Source organism: Euleptes europaea, chromosome 11 (assembly GCF_029931775.1).
Source record: "Euleptes europaea isolate rEulEur1 chromosome 11, rEulEur1.hap1, whole genome shotgun sequence".
Taxonomy (NCBI): domain Eukaryota; kingdom Metazoa; phylum Chordata; class Lepidosauria; order Squamata; family Sphaerodactylidae; genus Euleptes; species Euleptes europaea.
In genome coordinates, this window is record NC_079322.1 from 79,032,361 (window position 1) to 79,042,518 (window position 10,158).

The 10,158-nt window shown below is 49.9% G+C and overlaps 1 protein-coding gene across 1 annotated transcript; it reads left to right on the top strand.

The window, feature by feature from the left end:
* Positions 1–292: 292 nt before the first annotated feature.
* On the top strand, positions 293–10,079 carry LOC130484270 (zinc finger protein 777-like). Its single transcript, XM_056857174.1, has 5 exons — positions 293–647; positions 2,301–2,427; positions 5,142–5,255; positions 6,413–6,664; positions 8,803–10,079. Exons 1-5 carry the CDS (start codon positions 384–386, stop codon positions 9,930–9,932), a joined length of 1,887 nt encoding a protein of 628 aa, XP_056713152.1. The 5' UTR covers positions 293–383; the 3' UTR covers positions 9,933–10,079.
* The last annotated feature ends 79 nt before the right edge of the window (positions 10,080–10,158 follow it).

A 10,158-nucleotide genomic window follows, 5' to 3' on the forward strand; every position in this document is an offset into this window, starting at 1 on the left:
CTTGCCTAATGAGATAGGGGCTGGGGTGTGGCTCAAATTGGGCACTCCAGTGGCAGCCCATGGCTCGCGTTCTCTTCCACTATGCCACTGTTGCTGACATCCAGAGGAAGTTTCAAGCATTCCAGGAGTGAATGTAACTTGGCAGCCCCAAGCAGCTAAGAAGCAAACCAGGAAGTGAAAGAGTCAGTGGTTGGTTTCTTGAGTGTGCTGGGGGGAAGCGCGTTCACACGTTCACTGTCTGTCCTTGCCCACAGGCACCAGAACTGGACACGGAGTCTCGGCGGCCGTTGCCACCGCAGCTGTTCACCGACCCTGACCGAACTTTTGAAAGAGAAACGCAGACCGCTGAGATTTCTCTGACCTTAGTAGCATCATTCCAAGCGATGGAGAAGAAAGTGGATTCTCACGCCACGCGGCTGCTGGACTTGGAGGGCAGGACGGGGACGGCCGAGAAGAAGATCATAGACTGCGAAAAAACAGCGGTCGAAATTGGGAACCAACTGGAGAGCAAGTGGGCCGCCCTGGGGACCTTGATCCAGGAGTACGGGCTGCTGCAGAGGAGGCTGGAGAACATGGAGAACCTCCTCAAGAACCGGAACTTCTGGATCCTGAGGCTGCCCCCGGGCTCCAAGGGGGAAACCCCCAAGGTACGTGCTCCTGGTTAGTTCTGCAGAAGAGGAGCAGATGTTCCTTCTAGCATCGTGAGCTGAGCACGCAGCCGTCATTGCCGTTGTCCTCTTAGGGAGCAGCGTCGGCAGGGTGATTTTTTAAATAACGCTTGAGAAGCGGGTTGGAGTGTAAGGCCTGGTTTTGCTATAAATTTGAATGATAAATTTGAGGGGGGTTAGCCGTGTATTCTTTGGGTGAGGATTGCAGCTTTCTTAGAACTGTTGGATTTTTGGATTAAATGAGATTTGAATCTGTCCGTTCATGAAGCTGTGGATCCACAAGTTTATCAGATCAAGTCCTATAGGTTTCATTCCTCTGGGGAAAACACAACTGGTGACCCATTGGCTGGCAGCGGAACTTGGCTGTGAGGGAGCTGGGCTCATATCCCAGGTCAGCCACAAACTCCCTCTTTGAGCTTGGGAAAACTGCTAGTGCTAGGTAGGGTTGCCAGCTCTGGGTGGGGAATTACCTGGAGATTTGGGGGATGGAGCCTGGGGAGGGCGGAGTTTGGGGAGGGGAGAGACCTCAGCAGGGTATGATGCCATAGAGTGCACCCTCCAAAGCAGGCAGTTTTTCCAGGGGCGCTGAACTTTGTCATCTGGAGATCAATTGTAATAGTGGGAGGTCTCCAGGTGCCACCTGGTGGTTGGCAACCCTAGTTCTCAGCCTTAGCACAGTCATGACCTACATTATTTACTTAACACATTTGTATCCTGCATTTTCAGACATCTGCTGTAGGTGGCTAACAGGAAGACGAAAGAAATGAAACAATAAATAACATAAATTTAAAACAATGACAACAATTAAATAAAGCTAATTCCCCCTCCCCACCCCCCGTGGGCAGCAAAACAATCCTTTAATAATCCTTTTTAAAACCAGCAGTCAGTACATACCAGCAGTGTAAAACAGTCCTGGACCGAGAAGTAGTCCATAAGAACACTGAGATCAGTAAAATGAGAAATGAAGGGTGAAAATCTCAGGTGAATAGACATGTTTCCGGCCAGGGACCTAAACACTAAGAGAGTAGGTGCAAGACAAGCATTAAGGGGGAGGGCATTTCATAGATGGGGGGCCACTCAGTACTAAGGAGGCCTCATCTCTGGATTAAATGAAGAGGGTAATGAGAGAACTTAATAAGGAAGAGGTTTAATTTGCCAAAATATTTCTATCGCCTGATAATGCCAAAACTCAGAAGAGCTTTTAGTTTGGCAAGAATGAATGCTGTTCCTTCGGCGGTATTGGAGAGCAGATATTTAAAAAGTGTCATACCCAAATAGAACATGTAAATGCTCACATAGAACATATGATCATGGAATGTTCTATATTTAATTAGCAGAGGGCCAGTTTAATTACTCCTTTATTTAAAAATATGGAAATGCCCAACAAGACATCTGGTGGTACAGGGGTGCAGGTGACGTGGCGACTATCAGATACAAATGATTCTGTTACTCTGTCTGTGGCAAAATTTATAGGGGCAATAATTATATACCGAAAGAATAACTCTAAGGCTATACCTGTATGAGCAGAGATAGACAGACAGATAGACAGACAGATTCTGCAAAGGGGCCAGTGTGAGCGGGTGTCTAAGAGGGGCAAAGAGAGTTATGTGTGTGCCGTTCTCGTTGCTCCAGGTGCCGGTGACTTTTGACGATGTGTCCGTCTATTTCAATGAGAAGGAGTGGGAAAAACTGGAGGAGTGGCAGAAGGAGCTCTACAAGAACTTGATGAAGGGGAACCATGAATCACTAATCTCTCTGGGTAACGTCATGTGCACTGCTTGCCAGCGGCTGCCAGCTGGCTTGGCCAGGGAGCCTTCCTGGCCCTTTGGGTTTAGGGTGGGCTGAATTTTGAGCAGGCAGCCTCCCTCCCAACAGCTTGCCTCAATTGCCTGGGCCCAGATCATCGCACTCTGCCCCTGCCTCGCATCCTTGGCACAGTCTGTTTGTGGGGTCCTTGCTTAACCTGTGTGAAGCAGTCATGTCCTCTCTCACCCGTCCCAGTATTCTGGACCAGTTTCCGTGCAGTTGATTGCTGCTCGAGACCCCTGGTGTCCCCCTGCCCTGGTCTATGCCTGATCTCTGCAACTCTACTGATAAGCAATTTAAGCTGCAGCAGGCTGAAGGGGTCTTGGTTGCCTTGATAAAAACTGTGAGCACTTCGTAACGTGTGGTGACTTCCTTAAGGAGGAAACGAGAGGTGCCTCATAATCAGTGCCACAAACTAGCCCAAGTTTGTCAGAGCTCAAAACATAAGCACGATAAGTACTTGGAAGGGACACCACCAAGGAATACCAGGGTCGCTATGCAGAGGCAGGCAATGGCAAACCACCTCTGTTCATCTCTTGACCTGGATGGCCCAGGCTATCCAATCTCATCAGATCTTGGAAGTTAAGCCAGGTCGGTCCTGGTTAGGACTTGAACGGGAGACAACTGAGGAAGCCCAGGGTTGCTACACAGAGGCAAGGCAATGGCAAACCACCTCTGAACGCCTCTTCCCTTGAAAACTCCCATGAGGCGGAACTTTATGGGGTGACCATGAGTCGGCTGCAAATTATTTATTTATTTATTTACACAATTTGTATCCCGCCTTTCTGCCCTTACCAGGGCCAGCAAGGCAGTAAACGGTTTAAAACATGCATGATAAAATCACATTATAAAATCAACCTGCCTCCCAAACACGCATCATTATGACAACATAAAAACAGAGTTAAAATATTGTCAAAGGCTTTCACGGTCAGAGTTCATTGGTTCTTGTAGGTTATCCGGGCTGTGTAACCGTGGTCTTGGTATTTTCTTTCCTGACGTTTCGCCAGCAGCTGTGGCAGGCATCTTCAGAGGAGTAACACTGAAGGCCAGTGTCTCTCAGTGTCAAGTGTGTAGGAAGAGTAATACCAAGGAAAGAAAATACCAAGACCATGATTACACAGCCTGGATAACCTACAAGAACCAGAGTTAAAATACATACAAAACAGAGTCAAAACATAAAAACATTAGTTAGGAAGGAGGGATCACTGAGGGACTGCCGAGTGGAAAAAGGAAGCCTTCACCCGCTGGCAGAAGACAGCAGAACAAGGGGACTTGACAGCGCTCAATTATTGTTATTATTTCTTTCTTTTATGGAAGCGGATGTGATCATTGATGGGAATTTTTTTGATGGACACTGCTTATAGTGGCCATACTGAGGCTTGGGGAAGGGCCATGGCTCAGTAGCAGAGCATCCCCTTTTACATGTAGAAGGTCCCAGGTTCAATTCCTGGCATCAGGTAGTAGGTGATAAGATGCCTACGGCTATCTTTCCCACTCTCTGGAGCGCAGGAAGTGTGCAGGGGAAGGGGCAGGTACATTATTTCCTGCAACACTTTTGTGCTACTCCCTGTTAGCCATGAGAAGCAGCAGAAGTGGATCTGGACTATGGAGATTAGCAGGGCTAGCATGTCTGGCTTGCAAAACGTAACCCCATGCCAGGGTGCCTCAGTCTGGCCTACCTCACAAGGTTGTTGTTGTGAGAAAATTTGAGAAGGAGAGACCGGTGTTCTAAGCCGCTTTGAGTCCCAACTGGGGGAGAAAAGTGGGGTATAAATAAATAAATGCAAAATGCAGGCATGGCCAGAGACTGACACAAGTAACAGGTACTCGCGGAATGTTAAACCCCTGGAACATCCCATCTTTAAAATGTAAAGGAAGTGACAGAAAAATGCTTTGGATTCAACATGTTGTGTTTCTTTTATATATGAAACTAACAATAACAAAAGGGGTATTTTTGAAATATATCCAAGTAACCCTTTCATTCCTCCCCCAGGTCTTTTTCTTCCTTACTTTGTTTTGTTGAGCCCAACCAGCTTTGCTTCCCAATGGAAGCGCAGGACCCCCCAGTTCGGAGCCAGGATGACCTTGGCCTCCGTCCTTCCCTTCCGGTTGGGTGCTTCTTGCTGGAATGGCAGGCTGCGTGTTTTGCAGACGGCCTGCTAAAGGGGAACATCCTCTCCTCTGTCTCATTCTTTGCCTCCCTGCCTAGCACAGTTCAGGGTTTTTTTTCCTTTTGTGTGGGGCCGCTGGTTGCCTTTGCTCTTGGGGACAGCCGATTCAGGATCCATTTTTCAGGCTGCCCTCCCAGAGGCTGTGTTAGGGCAACAGACCAAGAGGGCACTAATGCCCCTCAGGGACTGGGCTGTTTGCTTGTCATCAGCAGCTCAGAAGATGACCGGCACCCCTTCTTGGGCCTGTGCTGGTGCCCTGCCACTGGGGGGGGAGGGAGGTATCTCACTTGGGGCAACCAAACACTGTGGACTGGCCCTGGGCTTCTTGTGTCCAGCCGCCATTTCCTGCAGAGGTTCAGGGTGGGTTGAACGCAACCTACTGCAAGCTCTCATGTGCAAATGCATCTGCACTGGGTTGGACTCATGGGGAGGGGGGCAGTGGTTTTTTGTCCAGTGATTCTGAACCTGTGGCACTCCTCTTCTTTTCCTCTGACAGACTATGCAATTTCTAAGCCAGGCGTCTTATCCCAGGCGGAGCCCGGTGCCGACTCGTGTCTCGGGGATGAGCAGGACTCGGAAGAACACGGGAGCCTTCCTGATCCCACGGCAGGTGGGTGGTGTTGGCGGGGATGCTGGTTGCTGCAAGGGTCATGTTGCAGACTCACACTCCAAGGGGGGGGGGGGCTGGGAGGGAGTATATCTTATATGAAACGATGTGACTCTGGATATACCGTTCCTGTTTTCATAAGATTTTTCGGATTATGCATATATTGGGATCCTGAAGAGTAGATGACCGCGTGGGACCGTTAAGAAAAACCTTTGTTGTTCTTACAGAGACTCAAATTTGACTTATTGATGCCCTTATTATCACATGGACAGTACTTACCGGTTGATTATTTCTGATTGTAATATTTATGTATACGTTTGTTGTGACACTTTTAACAAGTAGACTTTAATAAGAAACACACAGTATATTATTGTCGAAGGCTTTCACGGTCAGAGTTCATTGGTTCTTGTAGGTTATCTGGGCTGTGAGACCGTGGTCTTGGTATTTTCTTTCCTGACGTTTCGCCAGCAGCTGTGGCAGGCATCTTCAGAGGAGTAACACTGAAGGACAGTGTCTCTCAGTGTCAAGTGTGTAGGAAGAGTAATATATAGTCAGACTATTACTCTTTCTGACTATATATTACTCTTCCTACACACTTGACACTGAGAGACACTGTCCTTCAGTGTTACTCCTCTGAAGATGCCTGCCACAGCTGCTGACGAAACATCAGGAAAGAAAATACCAAGCCCACGGTCTCACACCCCGGATAACCTACAAGAACCCACACAGTATATTGCTTATGAGTAAGCTGGTTTATGGCCATCTATGCTTTATTTTGAGTAATTTCAGAGGGTAGGCATGTCGGTCTGCAGTAAAACAGCTACATACGTGTCCAGTAGCCCCTTGGGCTCGTCTCTGTTTATCTCGGTGGGGGCCTTGCCTTTCTTGTGTCTCAGATATTCTTGGCTTTCCTGTGGCAGCAGAGAAGCTTGGACTTGACGCCAGCTGAAGGCTGCCAGTCAGGAGCAGGATGCCTGGCACAGTCAAGTGCCGCACCCTCACACTGTCCTGCCGGTGCTCCAGCTGGCACACGAATGGGGAGCCCCTGAGAATGCAGGGAAAGGCTGGACATCTGCCCCAGGTCTGCACTGGGGCGGCCAAAAACACCCGCTGTATAGACTTTCTCTTGCAACAATTACAAACCCCCTCTCTTTTTGTAGCTGGCATAAGGGTGGTGATCAAAACGGAGGAGCCCCATTCCGACGATTGCCCGGAAGATCTGGAGCAGCACCAGATGTCGGGGAGCTCAGAGGGGGATTTCCAGGGCCTGGACCAAGATGCCCCCTGTGAGAGTCCGTACAGCGCGACGACTCCTCCTGGAAACTTCACAGGGAACAGCCTGGAGGAAGTGAACGAGTACGTGGATTATGGGGAGATTAAGCGAGTCACTGTGCAACATGGAAGCTGCACTGGTAAGTCATTGTTGAACAACGGAGGAGCTTTTCTTCTCTCTCTCTCTCCCTTCTAGGCCATCTCAGTCCTCTTTGTGTGTGTGTGAAGGGCCGTCAAGTCGCTTCCGACTCATGGCGACCCTATGAATCAACGTCCTTCAAAATGTCCTGTCTTTGACAGCCTTGCTCAGGTCTTGCAAATTGAGTGCTGTGGCTTCCTTTATTGAGTCAATCCATCTCTTGTTGGGTCTTCCTCTTTTCCTGCTGCCCTCAACTTTTCCTATCATGATTGTCTTCTCCGATGACTCTTGTCTTTTCATAATGTGACCAAAATACGATAGCCTCAGTTTAGTCATTTTAGCTTCTAGGGTCAGGTCAGTCCTCTGGCTCTGGGCAAAAAAAACTATCCCTCGTTGCTCTTCCTCAAGACTTCCCTGTGAGGCCTGTCTGGATCAGAAGGCAAACAGAGAACTGAGACTGAGAGAGTGTGTGCCCCTGGCCCCTCAGGATATCCATGGATGGGTGTTGTCTGTATGTATCCCAGTCCCGTGTCTCCCCCCCACACACATCATCATCATCAACATATCTAGTTCTCAACATGGCCATAGATGTGGATCTTTAAATCCAGAGCCTGGAGCCATGAAGAGACAAGACAGATCTCTCTACAAACCTGAGGATAAAACCCAGGTTTGCAGAAAAATCTGAAATCTTAAAACAACAACCAAGGGAGGGTAACAATAATAAAAGTGCCTGTAGTTTTAAGAAATGAATACCCTCTGAGATCTTAGTGACTCTTCTGGGGGGTTGCTAAGCAACAATACTGTCAGCCTTCCAGTCTTGGTTTCTGTCTGTAAAAGGGAGTGGGCAGCCTTTCCAAGGCTGATTTGGCCCCCTAGTCAAGCCCTTCTTCCCTCCCCACAGCCCTGGAGGGAGGACTCATTGAGGCCAGGCCCAGCAGCAACCACTGGGCAACTTGCTTAGAGTCACCGTAGGCAGGTTTACCGGCACCCTTGGATAGCAAGATAAACTTTATAACACTGAAAACAATGAACTATTTAACAATGTATTAGCTTTAAACACGGAATTGCAGTCAAGGCAATAAAAATAGCCCAATGTTGATTTCAGCCCTGAAAAATACCTCCTTTGTCTCCATTTGATGCTGCCCCATCAGCTGGACCGCCTGTAAAAACTTGCTGTCTGTATCCCCCTTCGGAGGTGAGGCGGGTGGTGCCAGAGATAGGCCTTTCCTGAGGAGGAGCCTCCACTCGAGGACTCCCCCCCCCCCACTGGTTGTTTGTTTCCTATTCAGCACTGAGTGAAAAAGTTCTTTGCCTGAATGTGGTTGCGGACGTGACCTTTGTTCTCAGTCTGCTCCATTGATTAGTTTTCACTGATGCCTTCTGTTCTGTGGTCCACTGGATTTTTAATGGATTCTATAGATTTTATTGAGTTACAGTTAATTTAGTATTTTTATGTTAATTATTGTTTAATGATTGCTGACTACTTATGGAAAATTTTAAATGATGATTTTAATAGCATTTTTTGAATGGTGCCATAGAAGGCGGGGGCTGGGAGTTTTCTGTGCAGTGTGCATATTTCAGATAAGCGCCCAACTAATGTTAAGAGGCAGCTCTTTACAAAAAAAAAAAAAACTTGGCAGTATATTGCTAAGTCCCTGACCTGGATATCCCAGGCTAGCCCAATGTTGTCAGATTTTGGAATCTAAGCATGGTTGGCAGAGCTTGGTACTTGGATGGGAGAGCGCCAAGGAGGTCCAGAGTCGCCACAGAGGCAGGCAATGGCAAACCACCTCTGAACATTTCTTGCCTTGAAAATCCTAAAGGGTCATCATAAGACCCGATGGCCCTTTATGGACACACACATGTATTACTAAGAGACTCGGCTGCCAATTTGACGTGTGGCAAAACCTCCTTGAAAAATAATTTTGCAGTACGGGATGGAGGGCAGGATTCATGTGGGTTTCTCTCCAATCCAGGCCCTTGCAATGTACACGTCCAGTCTTGCCTCTTGGATTGAAAATGTACAGACAAAGTAAAAGAGGATTGCATTAATTTCTGTATCTGTGACAGTGTTCAGGTCTCTTGACCAAGTGATACATATCAATCCCCTGATTTTTCATTTTGTTTTTTCTCCCTAAGAAGCTGGAATTGTGATCAAAATGGAAGAAGAGGAGGAGGAGGAGGAGGAGGAGGAGGAGGAAGAAGATCCCGTCAACTTAGAGCCCCGCGGGCTGTTCTCTTCGAGAGCTGAGCCCCCATGCTCGCTGAATTGCAACGCAGAAGCGATGCGGGAAGACCAGCGAGTCGCAAAGAAGCCCCCCAGAGCGACGGTGGGGATATGCGCCCCGCTGTGCGAGAGGGACAGTAGTGTAGAGGCAAGGCCAGTGACCCTCCAGCAGAGGAACCGGACACGAGAGAGGCCGTACATCTGTCCGGAGTGCGGCAAGAGCTTCATGCTGCGCATCAATTACATCATCCACCAGCGGAACCACCTCAAGGAAGGCCCCTACGAGTGCCACGCATGTGACCTCAGCTTTCGCATCAAGCAGCAGTTCATTCTGCACCAGCGACTGCACACGGCGCGGCGGGTGGCTCCTCCTCCCCGCCGCGGAGGGGCCTTCCCCGACAAGCGCAGCCTCAAGCCGCAGCCTAGGCCCCCTCCTCCCCCTGGGAAGCCCTACAAATGCAGCGAGTGCGAAAGCAGCTTCAGCCACAAGTCAAGCCTGAGCAAGCACCAGATCACGCACGTGGGTGAGCGGCCGTACTCCTGCAGCGAGTGCCGCAAGAGCTTCCGGCTGCAGATCTCGCTGGCCATGCACCAGCGGGTGCACGCGGGCAAGAGCGAGCTCTCCTTCATCTGCCCGCAGTGCGGCAAGGCCTTCAGCCGGCCCTCGCACCTGCTGCGGCACCAGCGGACACACACGGGCGAGCGGCCCTACAAGTGCAGCCAGTGCGACAAGACCTTCAGCGAGAAGTCCAAACTGACCAACCACTACAGAGTCCACACCCGCGAACGGCCCCACGCCTGCGGCGAGTGCGGCAAGGGCTTCATCCGGAAGCACCACCTGCTGGAGCACCAGCGCATCCACACCGGGGAGCGGCCCTACCACTGTGCCGAGTGCGGGAAGAACTTCACCCAGAAACACCACCTGCTGGAGCACCAGCGGGCGCACACGGGGGAGCGGCCCTACCCCTGCACGGAATGCGCAAAGTGCTTCCGCTACAAACAGTCCCTCAAATACCACTTGCGGACACACATGGGGGAATGACGGCCGCTCCCTGCCCGCTCACCACCCTAAGCCCTGGTATCCGGGGACTGAGGACCGACCGGGGGACGGATCCTACACGTGTACCCCTCCGCCCCCTCCCCTGGAACACAGACTAATGGTCTGCTCCCTTAATTAAATTACAGGTTTCAGAATCAAACTAACTATGCCTGTTGGCACAGTGACGCTTGCCGCCCCCCTCCCCAGATCTCCTACTTGCTTCTCCCTC